At 47.5% G+C, this 14,593-nt stretch overlaps 1 protein-coding gene across 1 annotated transcript; it reads right to left on the bottom strand.

Annotated features, from left to right (window-relative positions):
- Positions 1 to 1,816: 1,816 nt before the first annotated feature.
- Positions 1,817 to 6,193, bottom strand: Gkn1 (gastrokine 1). The gene is made up of 6 exons (XM_041635600.1): positions 6,182 to 6,193; positions 4,785 to 4,835; positions 4,560 to 4,697; positions 3,699 to 3,807; positions 2,671 to 2,820; positions 1,817 to 1,914 (listed from the first exon to the last, which is right to left on the bottom strand). Exons 1-6 carry the CDS (start codon positions 6,191 to 6,193, stop codon positions 1,817 to 1,819), a joined length of 558 nt encoding a protein of 185 aa, XP_041491534.1.
- Positions 6,194 to 14,593: the final 8,400 nt, after the last annotated feature.

Raw genomic sequence — 14,593 nt, forward strand, 5'->3', positions numbered from 1 at the left:
TTTTGCCTGCATGTGTATGTCTGCATACTGCATGCATGCCTGGTGAACACAGAACAGTGCACTGGATCCCCTGAAACCTGAGTTACAGTTGATTGTGAGCTGCCATGTGGGTGTTGAAACTTGAGCCTGGGTTATACGGAAGAGCAGCAAGTGCTTCTGACCACTGAGCCATCTTTGCAACCCGCTACCACTGTGATCTCTGATGGATCTTTGACAGGTTGTTTTGCTTTATGGACTTCAGAATATTTCAGAAGTAACAGTAATTTGCAAAAAGTGGTGAAATTACCACATAATGAAGATAGTTACTCTAACTTCTTCCCCGTGAGCACTGGCCAATATAGATCATTTCTAAGTGGTAAGAATCAGTATCTTGCTTAGTTTTGTTAGGTTTACCTATGAATAGCTCATGCAAAGATAAAGGAGTGGAGTAAGATGCCACCATCAAGCAAGCTGTAGCAGTCAGCTCACAAACCCCACTCAAATGCTTCATCTCCCTAAGAGCCAGAGGTCACGCTGGCCGCATAACCCAGAAAGCCTGCATTTCAAAATGGCATGGCTTTTTTTTTCTACTGCTGCTGAGTTAGGAAAACCTCCCTTAAAGGAGCTGCGGCACACCACCAGGAAACAGTGAAAAGCTGTGCTAAACACTTTATTTTTTTTTCTAGAATTCCTTTTCAAGCTTTCTCAGGTTTTATGTGGATTTAGCTAGCACACCTTGGAGCACCAATTGTTGCAAGGAGGGTCGCTTGTTCATCCTGGCTGCCCTGCTAGCTTAGCCCTGAAATAACCACACACAAACTGTATTAATTAAGTCACCGCTTGGCCCATTAGCTCTAGCTTCTTATTGGCTAAGTCTTACATCTTAATTTAACCCATTTCTACTAATGTGTGTATCACTTTTTTGCCCGCATAGTGCCATGGATCCGCTGCCAGAGATAGACATTATCAGAGTAAAAATTCTCTGATGACTTCCAGGAACTGAACAAAAATATATGGAAGCAACTTTTAAAATGAAGCGCAGGTTCTCCAATGTTTGGAGACTATTTTCTCCCAGATCTTTCTTCTTTGGTGGAGACCCTTGTGCTTGGGTACCATGTGATCTTACTCTTGGTTCGTCAAGGAATGGAGGTTGTAGACTACTGAACCAAATATGGTCAAGTGAACCTGGAGGTGGGATTCAACCTTAGGTGATGTTCCTGACCTGGGAAGACATATGGACATGAAGAATGAGACTGACTTTCTGACCCAGCTATGCTGTCCTATGAAAAAACCAAGGGTCATCTTCAGATTAAGGAAGGGGGCAGAGTTTACAAAGGTGGAACACGCCCTTTCTGGGAAGAGAGGCAAACTGAGGTTCATAGTATTGGCAGGAGTGTGCTTCTAGTCTCCCATTCCCAGCATCCCCTTGGGTTATTATAGATACTCCTGGGTCCTTATAGGGGACTCCCCTTTCTGATTATAGCCACTTTGAGTATATTTTTATCCTTGCTGGTCCGAAATGCTATTTCATATACCAGCAAGAGAGCAGTGGCAAAGTCTGAGCCCGTCCTCAGGCTGTGTGTCTGGAACCTCTGAAGGGGTTCTTTCTAGGGGAGAGGTCTTGAATACAGACTGACAGGCAGGTCTAACATAGGCCATGTGGCACTCCCATAGGAAACATGAGTTTGTTAGTACAAACTGTATAAACTGTATGTACCAGGTGGTTTATTGAGCCGTAAAGAAGTAAATCAACCCTCAGAGAACATTCTCATAGTTGTGTGTAGCAATGGTCAGAGCCCACATTTTATTTCTCTGATGAGCAAATCCATAGTGACTTCTAATACATTTCCTCTGATGTTCCACAGAAGGACATCCGCAGAATATAGAGTATGTTGGCAGTATAGCACTTCTTTGAGTAGAAAGGCTGGTTTGGTCCTGGCAAAAACAGAAGACTGGATCAATGGCTATCCTGAAACTCTTTGGGGACTGTGGGGAGTTTCACACAATTTCTAAGATACACACTCACTTCAAAATCTCTCTTTCTTTTTCCTCTCTACTCCCTCTGTTACTTTGTCTGTGTCTCTCTCTGTGTTTCTTTCTCTCTTTCTCTCTATCTCCCTGTTTCTCTTTTCCTCTCTCTCTCTCTCTCTCTCTCTCTCTCTGTCTCCTGTTTTTCTCTTTTCCTCTCTGTCTCTCTGTCTTTCTCTCTCTCTTTCAAAGATGTGGAAAGTTGCACTTAGATTAGGTTCTTAACTTGTGGATAGTATTCTTTGAATGTCAGGAAATAAGTATCGGAGCTATAGGAAGTCAATAAATTTTATTAGCAGTCTCCTTTCATTTAGCCATCATGCATTTATGTTTTCTTCTAAACACATTTGGAGTTTATTCTACATCCCACCCGCCCAAGAAAGACAGTATTCTATAACCCTTAAACACAGAACTAGAGCCAAATGTGTTGATTAACTCTGACAAAAGCTTTGTGACCTTTTTCTGTGCCGTAGTTTTCATAAAGTAAGACTCAGTAGAACCTGTGGATTTTAAGATTACTTCGGGGAGCTTATGAACTAAGACTTCTGAAGTCTGCTCTGATGGTCAACCCCTCATGATTGGTGCCATCTATGGTCACATTTTAGAGAGCCTGACGACTCCACCAGCACTGACTTGGGGTGAACAGCATCTGGGGGTACTCACCTGGAATCTCCTCAGCTACATAGGTTGGGATGCCCTGGCACATGCCAGCAATCTTTGTCCCAAATGGACTCAGGTCTGCCACTCTGGTAGGATTGATAGAGTACATCAGTTCCTTGGGGGACGGTCCTTCAGGTCCTTTACCCTGAAGTTGAGAGTGAAGAGGAAAGGAAGAAAATGAAGGAGTGCTGAGTCTGGGGATTTACTCATCGTAGGGGCACAAGGGCAGCAGGGGCATTTCCTGGCTGACATTTTTTTTTTTTTTTTTAGAAAACCAAGGTGAAGAGACAATTCTAGCTTTGAACATCTTGGTGTTTCTAAGTGTCCTGATGGACTTAGTTTGAAATCTCAGTTGCTCAGGAAAACAGAAGTCTGAAGCACAACTGCTCTTTGAGATTCTAGGGTAGGTCACGGTGATATCTTCTGAGGATGGGGCTTATTTACATTCTCTACCATACCAGCCATACGGACCAATTTATCACTTTGAAGACCAGCTCAGACATCAGACTGAAAACCGTGGATTCCCTCTTTATATCTACTGCAGCTCCAGCTGACGAGGATACAGAACACTTGGTTAAATCTGATTCTCAAGCAAGCAACGAACCCTGTTAGTGTTGAGACTATCTCAAATATTGTATAGGACAAACTTAGACTTTCAAAATGATTTCCTTTTATCTGGAAATCCAGCTCACCTTGGAAGTCTCTCTATTTGCTAGTTCTGATAACCCTAGCTATCACAGGAGTGTGTCCTTGAAGTACTGAGGGCTTGCACTGAGCTGTGCAGATCTTTGGACCTCTGACACTCAAGGTGGGCAGTGTTTGGCTCAGCCCTACAGAGACAGGTGTGAGCCATGGCATCTGACACAGCGGAAGCTGCCCCCACTCTGGCAGTCACCTAGCATTCTTTACACTGTGCCATTTACCATCACAAACATGCTGCCATGTTGTGCAGAGAAGGAATGGGTGCGACTTCATTATTTACCGGAGACCATGAGACCCCTCACTCCGAAAGCAAAGGCTCGTCTTTACCTTTTGCTCCTTGGCCAGCGTGCCGAGGTCTTGAAGGGAGGGCATGACATTCTTGTTCATTTTGTGCACAATGCATGATTTCTTGGCAAAGAGTCTGGTTGCTGCAAAACTCTGTGAGAGAAGAGAGGAGACAGTGAGGCGCTGGTTCCCCAGGAGCTTTCTCACAAGTCACAGCTGAGAGAAGCGGAGCTCCAAGATCACAAAGGAGCTGGGATGAGTCCCTGGATCCGGCTGTCCTGCAGGTGTGCCTGTGGTTAACATGTGGAGACATCCCGCAAGCTCTTAGAGGGCGGAGATAGGGCTCTAACCTACTACCTTGGCTTCAGTTCTAGCATGGTAGGGGGCAGTGTGTGTGTGTTTGTGTGTGTAGCTCAAGTACACTTTTTAAGGCTGTTCCATCTTAGTCTACTTCCATATTTGATGTTTTTAGAAGGCAGGGAAGATAGAGTTTGTTTTCCAAAGGTACAAATTTAAAGACTAAAGTAGTAATTTCAGGGTGGAGTCAAGTGGCGCTTAGCTTTCCCTTCTCTTTCAACTGATAGTGCCGTTCCTATTTCACGTGGTCTCTTTGAGTTAAAGATGAAATAGTGGGTCCTTCATATCATAGAGGCTCCCTGCAGGGGAGACCAACAGATCCTTCCTTGTATTTGTCTTTGAACATAGTTTCCTTGCCCTCGCTGGTTTGAATGCTAACCTATTGGGTAACGTTGATCACCAACAGTTATGTGTAAGACGTAAAATCAGCTGAGCAACATGGGTGTTGTTACTGGTAGCTATAAGGCTCATGGGCAGCCAGAATTTACACTGAGGGTTTAATGGCCGGTGAGCACACCGTATCTTTGCCCTGTGTGTCCAGTACCTACATTTTCATAGTCCCAGAGGGAATTCCAGGAGTCCCAGCCATTATTGTTGTCCACGTTGGCCACGTTGTGCTGGTTGTTGATGCTCACGGACTGCTGACCACTTCCGTCCACGTTGTCGTCGTCGCTGATGTTGATATTCTAAAATGTATAAAAACGGGAGCTGATTTAAGATCACCTTTCTTTGCTAATGCATCTTGGTAACAGCCCTTAGAAAAGGAGACTTACGTAAGGAAGACCAGGAGCTACGAGGAGCCCGAGCAGGCCGATGAAGAGCATCTGAAAGTACAGACAACAGGGTCACGCTGTTTATAGCATCCACTACCCCCTCAAAGCTCACCAGAAAGGTTTACTAATTTTACCAACGTGCCAAACCATCCATGTTTTCTTCTTCCATCTTGAATTTTTAACTACAGAAAAATTTGATAATAATAAAGAATTGTTGATTTATTATAATTATATTAATATATATTTAAAAATTTTGAATTAGACTCTGAAAACTGATGAATAAAACATAAAATGCATGAACAATGTAATGAAAACTCTGGAAATCACTTCGGGAAACTGTTTTTTTATTCTTTGATCTGGGAAGCTTTCTTCCTAACAGGAGACCTCTTATCATTTTCTTAGTAGCTTAAGTGGTTCCATTATTTTTATTTTCAGCTTAAGAAAGAGTCAACATTTGTCTCTCAAAAAACCAGGTAGGTGTGGAAGACTTTTCTGAGCACAATGTTGTCTCCTGTTCACAAGACAGCTACTGAGGAGTAAAGGGCCCTAGACCAGTGGTTCTCTTCCTGTGGGTTGCGACCCCTTTGGGGGTCAAACAACCCTTCCATAGGGGCCACCTAAGACATTCAAAAAACACAGATATGTACAATATGATTCAAAAAAGTAGTAAAATTACAGTTATGAAGTAGCAACGAAATCATTTTATGGCTAGGAATCACCACAACATGAGGAACTGTGTTAAAGGGCTGAGTATTAGGAAGGTGGAGAACCACTGCCCTAGACAAAGGCACGCCCCTGCTCAGGGCAGAGCTAGAAGAGATATCCCGACCCTGGCCTGTGCTTGGCACTCCCCCTGTTTTTATCCAACCTGTTCTGGGGAGGACATTTCTAGGCCATAGTTACATTTATGATCCCATCCTAAGGCAGAGCCCACCCAGTGTGCCGCAATAGAAAATGTCCATTGATGTCAGTCCCTCTGCATCCTAGGACTTCAAAGGAAAATCTGAGCTTGCTTCACCCCAGACAGAAATGCCTGGACAGGGCCTGAGGATGCTTATTTCTTAGAGGGCCAGACTGGTTTTGAGGACAGTGACATTCCAGTTTGACCAGAACATTCCCAGGACTCTTGGCAAAAGCAGAATCAAGGAGAAGAAAGATCAGACACTTTCTGGAGCCCAGAGACTGCTTGTGCTAGGTAGAACCCTGGAGCAGGTGCTGTGGAAGGCAAATCTATTGCAATTAGCTTGTGCCGGACCCTCCTTGGGCAACTATTCTTCTTGTAAATGCCATGATTCCATGAAAGGGAAAGAATTATTTCCATTATGGCAACAGCGCCATAAGACCAACCCTTCTCTCCTCCCTATTAATGGTTTCCAGTTGTATAAGATCTGACTTACTGTGAACTTCATGTCAGCGGTGAGGTGGAGTGGAGAACAGGGAGGCACGCTTGCAGACATGCAGCCTTCTGGTATTTGTACCTGGGCAGCTTTGCTCAAGCTAGGTGTGCTCAGGTGGAGCCCACCGTCTATCTCTGACTCCTTCCTGTATCTTCACGGCAGTCGAGTCCCCGGAAGCCGTTAGCTGTGTGGTCAGCATGGGGCTTGGACTGGATGCAGTCTGACTCATCACCGCTGTAGGTACCTCAGTAAACTCAGCATGATATGTGATAAGGTCTGGCTCAATCGAAGCCATGGGTGTGGGTATTGTATGCATTGCTACTGCTCAGATTCAAGAAAAGAGTAATCCCTAAAAGCAAACACCTCCCCAGATGAGATCTGTGTGCTTACCTGCCCTCCTAGATGCTGACTCCCGTGGGAACGCCTGAACAGCTTCTCTTCCTTCCCCTGACCTGACCTGTTGTGAGCTTTCCCAGATCTTTCCATCTGTACCCCCCCCCCCTTCCTAAGACTCCTGAGCGTGCTCAAGTTGCATCAAAAGCTTATTATCAAAGCCAGGGTGTGAAAGATGATGTTCTTGGCTGTGAAATGGATCTCCAAGTAAGACTGGTCCTTGTGCCCTGCCCAGGCATTTCCACCCACGTCATGAGTGGCTTGCACCAAACCCTCTCACATCGTTCATCTCTGGGGTTCTCAGTGGTAACACCAGACACCGGGTTAGAGCTCTGGGGCTGTGGCAGAACTTTTCCCCATCTGCATATCCAGCAACCAACCCTTGCCATTACATCTCAACAATGCCTCTCCACTCTGGTCTTGGCCATGGCACTCCTTAATGGACTTTTATCAGAATTGTAGGACCAGCGGCCTCATCCCAAGTCTCTGATATTTCAATGTATGCCCTTCATTTTCCCAGGGTTCTTTTCCCAGAGCATGGAAAGTACAGAGACATTACTCTCCAAACCTTAGAAACTTTGACCAGTGGTCCTTCCCAAAAAGTTCAAGTTTGTTGAATGGCACCCATGGGACTTCCTAAAGGGGTTTCCAGCTTCCCCAGCTGCCTCTGTCCTGGGTGCCTGGCACACACCAAGGGTCCCAGGCTGTCAACTATTCAAGGCATCGGGGGACCCGTCCAAATCCCAGCACTCAGCCTTTCTCCCTCTGCCTCTCTTCCTGGAGTGTTACTTGGCAAACGCTTTTGTCATTCCAAGCTCCACATTGCTGCCTCTATCATGTCTTCCTCGTTTTCTGAATGGGAACTTCTTTCATTGTCTCTGAGTGCTCTCAAAGAGCTGTCTTCTTATTTGCCTCTAGACAATGACATTTTTGAACACTATATTAAAATAAGGGAAGTTTTCTCTGAGGGGAGAGAGCAGAGACTGTCACCTGGGAAAATGAGAAAATGCTCAAAGTGGTTTTGAAGGTGGATTAATACTTATTTTTTCCCCTGTTCTCTTCTACAACTGAAGCTAGTGGTTAAAGTTTGGCAAGGGGGAAATGTGTGTTTCATTAGTTCTGACCCACAGATTTCTACTCTGAAAACCTTCTTGTGTCCAGAACCTTCCTCTCCAGAGCCTTCCTCTCCTACATGGGCCAGGGATACATGGTTCTGAAGCTTGGCTCACTGTCGATGTCTTCCAGAGTGCTGAAAGGGCTGGATGAGAACAGCTGGGGAAAAAGTGGCCTGCTGTTTTCATTCATCCTCGGAAGATTTCAGGTTCATTCTTTAACTGTACAAGGCCAAGAGCCTGGGGCTGGGTGTGGGGAGCAGTGGAGATGTCATCCTCTGCTTCAGAGACTGCCACAGCTCTGTAGGTGTCAGAGTGGTAGCGTTGACCCTTCTTTTAGATTTGGCCTCCGATGGTGATTCGGGGGTCCCGTCCAAATCCCAGCACAGTGTTGTGTGTCACGCCTCCGGATATTGATTTGGGGGTCCCTGTCCAGTTCCCAGCACAGTTTTGTGTGTCACACCTTACTAAGGACTCAAGGTGACGTGTGGATTAGTGAAATTCTGGTGTGGTAGATGCTCATGTTAGATGACTGACAGACAGACAGACAGACAGACCAAGATGTTCAGGGTGTCTCTTTTGGATAAGAACCATTTATAGTCACATGGCAAATGAGCGAAAAGGCCTCTAGGCATCCATTTTGCACAACACCATGATGCCCTAAATATAAATGGGAATAGACCCTCGTTGCTGCATGTCTTATTCATTATTTTCCAGACACACTTTAGCTTCTGTAAGGATTCATTTCTTGGGGGAAATGCTGCCCCTAGGTTATACCTTGGGTGTGAGAATCTGTTTGGGAGCTCCTGGTTGGACCTGAGAGCCAGGAGGCTCAGGTCTGCTCCTTCCTCCCCGCCTTAGGTTTTCACCTTCCTATGGGTAGAAGAGAAGAGAAGAATTCCTCTCTAATACAGTATGGTTAATCAACTAGCTTCTTCCTGTGGCCTCTGTGTGATGTGAGTGTGTGGCTACCCAGAGAGATCTAAAATTGGGAACTGCTTCCCAGATGGGCTGGCACCAGCAACTTAGCAACTCTTACAAGTTCATCTCAATGAGCAAAATGGATTTATCAGGAGTTACTTATGAAGCAATGAATGGCAATGCACAGCCACAATTTCCAGAAAGCACCTCTCCAACCATGTTCCTATTTTACGTCTGCTTCTGATTCAGTGTAAGCCTGGGCTTGGAGTGCTACCCTGTGTTGGGATACCAAAGGTGACAGCAGGCTCAGGCAACAGAAGCCATGGACAAGTCTCCTATCATTGACCTTATTGGGGACTCTTTTGGTCTCAGAAAACACTGTCCCTCTGTGGCAAAGGTAGGTAATCTTGTTGTAGTCCAGCATGTGGGACACATAACTGGTAGCTTACTGCATGATGGCGGCCCATTGGCTAGAATTTGGAGGACTGGTCTCACCATTTATTTTTCTTTTCATGTGTGCATGTGTGTGTGCTCTATCCCTTCCATTCTGGTCTCCTTTAAGACCTAGATTCCCCAGCAGGACCAAGGCTCTTGTTCCTTCTCTGCCTGAGAGCTATGCTGTCTGTGGCTTGGATCTCCTCAAGGAAGGAAGCATAACAATGGGTTTTTTTGTCACCTCCCAGGACTTAGACTAACAAACATGATACTCCTTAGAGGCCTTTAAGTTCTTTGAGTAGATGAGAGTGTACATCATCCTCATCCATTTCCAGTTTGGGGTGTAACCTGGGAATTGCTGCCATATGTCGGCCATGGTGACACAATGGGGGAGTCTTGGATGACAGTGTGACCCCAGGACCCTGGGGTTAGTGTGGAGCAAATCAGGTCACGGGTAGAGTCTGCCCTCCTACAGAGGTTAATGCTGGGTTTCCCCCAAGCAAGGCCTTTCTATCACTTATCGGCCAGTGCACACACCCATGGCTTCATTTCAGCCCACACCCTGCCACGTGAGGCTGAGTGAAAACTCTCTTTGTCTGGAACAATCCAGATGCATGCACACTCGCACATGGAGAGAGAGTTAGAGTTTTGCACAGAGTTGGGCTTATTGAATGTAGTTTTCCTCCTTTGGTGCAATGTTTGCCAACAGGGCAGTCCCATTCTTAAATACTCAGGGCTCCCCCTGCTGTGTGAACCAGCGAATGTTAGTAGTATCCTTGAAGTCTGCAACTGTCCTGTTCTTATTTTCTGGTACTTAAGGACCAAATGCCAATCCTGTTATGTATTAGTTGGGTGAGGAATGGCCTCTCAGGTAGACATTCTGTCTCTGTCTTCTTATTGTTTTTCTGTGAACTTGGCTATCAGTCTGATGGATCCCGTGGCTGCCCCAAGTTAGCTGTTATGTGAAATCTGAACACGTTTCTAGCCTGCGAAGAAGTCACACTGTGCCTTTGTTTGCCTGCTTGTCGCTAAGACTGTAGCACAGGTTCCGGGGCCAACAGCCTTTGTGGCATGGTCTGCTCTCATCGCTCTTCTGTTTTTACTTCTAACCTAGAAGAAGACTCCCAGAAAACAGCAACAGGGAAGGATAAAGTAACATTTGAATAATTGTTGCTAGAAAGTTTTTGATTCCAGAAGATCCAAGCTTATTACATAGCTGTTTTTGCACAGGAGGGAAATTCTTTCCAAATTACAGCAGTGTTGGGGCGGTCTTTCCTGAGGCATCTCGAGCTGTTTCTCTTGGGACTGTCACCTTCCAAATACACACAGCTCTCCCTGCATCTCCGCTGCTGCTTGTCTAAGTCCATCCAGCTGCATTTGCCAAACCGTCTGAGCCCCCAAAACTTCGATGCATGCCTCAAATTCGTTGTCACTTGGAGTGTTTCAATGCTGCACACGAGAATTGGGACAAAATTGCTGAAGAAAGGTCTTCTTAGTAATTTCATCATCATCTAAAGATAAAGAGAATGTTGGTCAATAACCTTGTTTTTCAGCATTGTGAAAACCGGTCAAAGCTGGCCATGCACTTAATGACTCTGAAAAGAAGTTTCTAGAAAACATGAGATGGCCATGTGAAGAACAGACACCGCGGTGACAAGGGTGTTGTTTGTAACTGCCTCTTATCCATTTAGAAGCAATATCACGGTTCCCCAATCATTCATACTGAAACACTTTAAAGTCAATGTGTAAAAGAACTCATGAATAAAGTGTGTTCATCCAGTCCTAGCCATCAGGCCTAGATGAGCCTCTCGTTGAAGGATGAGCAAGCATCTTTTAGATCTAGAGAAACAGAGAGAGAGAAAGAGAGAGAGCGAGCAGAGCCACAGCCAGAGCCAGGCGCCCCCAGCAGTCTCCCTGGCGGAATCAGGGAAGAGCAAGAAGAGCGGGAAGTAAAGGAGGGCAGCACGACAAGAACAGCAGGCAGGCTTGGCTCTGTCAGCCAAGACAGTGGCCCTTCGTGACCAGCGAGGCTTGGCTCTGTCAGCCAAGACAGTGGCCCTTCGTGACCAGCGAGGCTTGGCTCTGTCAGCCAAGACAGTGGCCCTTCGTGACCAGTGAGGCCTTGGTCTGTAAGCCAAGACAGTGGCCCTTCGTGACCAGCGAAACTTGGCTCTGTCAGCCAAGGACAGTGGCCCTTCGTGACCAGCAAAACTTGGCTCTGTCAGCCAATATAGTGTCCCTTCATAACCAGCGAGGCTTGGCTCTGTAAGCCAAGACAGTGGCCCTTCGTGACCAGCGAGGCTTGGCTCTGTCAGCCAAGACAGTGGCCCTTCGTGACCAGCGAAACTTGGCTCTGTCAGCCAAGACAGTGGCCCTTCGTGACCAGCGAAACTTGGCTCTGTCAGCCAAGGACAGTGGCCCTTCGTGACCAGCAAAACTTGGCTCTGTCAGCCAATATAGTGTCCCTTCATAACCAGCGAGGCTTGGCTCTGTAAGCCAAGACAGTGGCCCTTCGTGACCAGCGAGGCTTGGCTCTGTCAGCCAAGACAGTGGCCCTTCGTGACCAGCGAAACTTGGCTCTGTCAGCCAAGACAGTGGCCCTTCGTGACCAGCGAAACTTGGCTCTGTCAGCCAAGACAGTGGCCCTTTGTGACCAGCGAGGCTTGGGTCTGTCAGCCAAGACAGTGGCCCTTCGTGACCAGCGAGGCTTGGCTCTGTCAGCCAAGACAGTGGCCCTTCGTGACCAGTGAAACTTGGCTCTGTCAGCCAAGACAGTGGCCCTTCGTGACCAGCGAGGCTTGGGTCTGTAAGCCAATACAGTGGCCCTTCGTGACCAGCGAGGCTTGGGTCTGTAAGCCAATACAGTGGCCCTTCGTGACCAGCGAAACTTGGCTCTGTCAGCCAAGACAGTAGCCCTTCGTGACCAGCAAGGCTTGGCTCTGTCAGCCAAGACAGTGGCCCTTTGTGACCAGCGATGCTTGGCTCTGTCAGCCAAGGACAGTGGCCCTTCGTGACCAGTGAGGCTTGGGTCTGTAAGCCAAGACAGTGGCCCTTCGTGACCAGCGAGGCTTGGCTCTGTCAGCCAAGACAGTGGCCCTTCGTGACCAGCGAGGCTTGGCTCTGTCAGCCAAGACAGTGGCCTTCATGACCAGCAAGGCTTGGCTCTGTCAGCCAAGACAGTGGCCCTTCGTGACCAGCGAGGCTTGGCTCTGTCAGCCAAGGACAGTGGCCCTTCGTGACCAGCGAAACTTGGCTCTGTCAGCCAATACAGTGGCCCTTCGTGACCAGCGAAACTTGGCTCTGCCAGCCAAGGACAGTGGCCCTTCGTGACCAGCGAGGCTTGGCTCTGTCAACCAATACAGTGGCCCTTCGTGACCAGCGAAACTTGGCTCTGTCAGCCAAGGACAGTGGCCCTTCGTGACCAGTGAGGCCTTGGTCTGTAAGCCAAGACAGTGGCCCTTCGTGACCAGCGAAACTTGGCTCTGTCAGCCAAGGACAGTGGCCCTTCGTGACCAGTGAAACTTTGCTCTGTAAGCCAAGACAGTGGCCCTTCGTGACCAGTGAAACTCGGCTCTGTAAGTCAGTTTTCTGCAGGCCAACTGGTCGGCATTGCTTCCCTTCTCTCCGTCTCTACCAGACCGTGTGTATCTGGACATGTCTTCTTCACTTCTGGAGTAATCCATGCTATCCTCGGGGCCTCAGGGAATCCTGACATTTACAGTCATTCACCAATGTTCTACCCACAATCCCACTCCCAGTCTCCAGTCCCTGGAAGGGCTTAGTGAAGCAGGTCTATACTCTGGGGTGTTTTCCCTTCACAGTTTCTGCTGGATTGGAGTGAAAAGCAATTGTCTTCATCTAGTTCAAGACAACAATCCCATTGACACCCTCCCCCCTACAGTGGGCTACTAGGTTGATAGCTTCAGGCCTGTGTTGGGAGTCACTGCACGGTGATTTACTGTGCTCTAGTGGGGTGAAGCCTAAGTGCTGTAGGAGATTTCCAGTTGTAAAGCAGCCCGTGCTCGTATCACAAGGCACGGAGATGTGCCTGAAAGCCCGTGCTGCCTTGGTGTCGTAGGCGCAGGGTGGTCCTCCAGGGCCCAGGTTCTAGTGTAGGAAGTGACAATGCATGCCTTCAACTCCAACACCAGAGAGGCAGAAGCAGGAGAGTCTCTGGGGCTTGCTAGCCAGCCAGCGTAGCCAATCAGTGAGCTCCAGGCTCAGCAAGAAGCCCTGCCTCACAAAAACAAAGTGGAGAATAATTGAGGAGGATACTTGACATTGACCTCTGACATCCAGGCACAGATAGATGAGTGTGTGTGCACACACACAAGAAAAAAGGGAGATAGAAGAAAAAGCCAGCCTCCCCAAACAAGGCATCCTGTACTCCCATCAAGCACTGGGCTCCACAGGTGGGCCCTCTTGAGAGGTGATGTAAGTACACAGCATGGATACTGGAAGAGGTCCGGGGAGCCCTTTAACTTAAACGAGGCACATGGCTGGTGATAGTGGAACGAGCCCCTCCCAAACCCCTAGAGCCCATGCTTTCCCTTCATGCTTTGGGGCTCCCTCACTCACATGAGCTGTAAGACAAATGCTCAGAGGATTGTGGCCTCCCTGCACTGGTGTGCTTAGAGACTCTACCCGGGAGGCAAACCCATGGTTGAGGCCTGTGGGACAGCTCCATGGAGTCCAGCAGAGTCAGTGGTGTGAGCTTGGCTCAGTGGCCCCAAGGAGAACTCATAACATCACATTTGTGACATTCTCAGACTCAGCTTCACAACCTTTAGTTATTTCACTCAATCACGAGAAAGAGAGAGAGAGAGAAAAAAAATGGAGTCAGAGCTATTCAACTTATCCAGAACCTACAGTTCCCTACACAGTGAGCCAGAGGCATTACAGGATTTAGATTTTGCCAGCATCCAGCCCTTTCCTTCACGCCAGCACCACCTCCTGTCACTCCCTCCTTCCCCTCTTCCACACCCATGTTCTGACAGGCTACAGATCCTCCCACTAAATTAATATTTTATTTAGTTCATGGTCATGGGTGTTACCTCTAATAGAAGCAATCTTTCTTATTAATCTTTTCATAAGTGACTCGCCCTTAAATGTCATAAGGGGCTGTCAGGACCGAATAAAGGGAGGTCTATGAGGAAGAATGTCTACCTTAGTGAGGAACACGCATGTGGATGCTGTCTGGAGCATCCCTGGGCTGAGGGGCCTGCTGTTGACTTGTCGCCTACACCTGCTCCTGCATGATTAGAGGTCGGTGAAGGATTACTTCCTCACACATGCAGACATGAAATGGGCCCATAGCTTTAGGCTCTATACCCATATCTACAATAGGCCAGGCTTGAGCTGCCACCTTGCTAGCTTCCCCATTCAGCTAGTCTCCATGACAACTCCTTCAGGGGATGTATTCTTTTAACACTGCCGGACCAGTATCTCCGTGTTTGACTTGATTTTCTCCATCCAGAGACTTTCCTTTCCCTTCTTTCAAACTGCCACCTCTTCCTGCTGGTGTGTGATCAAAGTGCTCCAACTCTTAGGA

This window comes from Microtus oregoni, unplaced genomic scaffold (assembly GCF_018167655.1).
Source record: "Microtus oregoni isolate MIOR12 unplaced genomic scaffold, Mior012 000002F_ref0000024, whole genome shotgun sequence".
NCBI lineage: Eukaryota > Metazoa > Chordata > Mammalia > Rodentia > Cricetidae > Microtus > Microtus oregoni.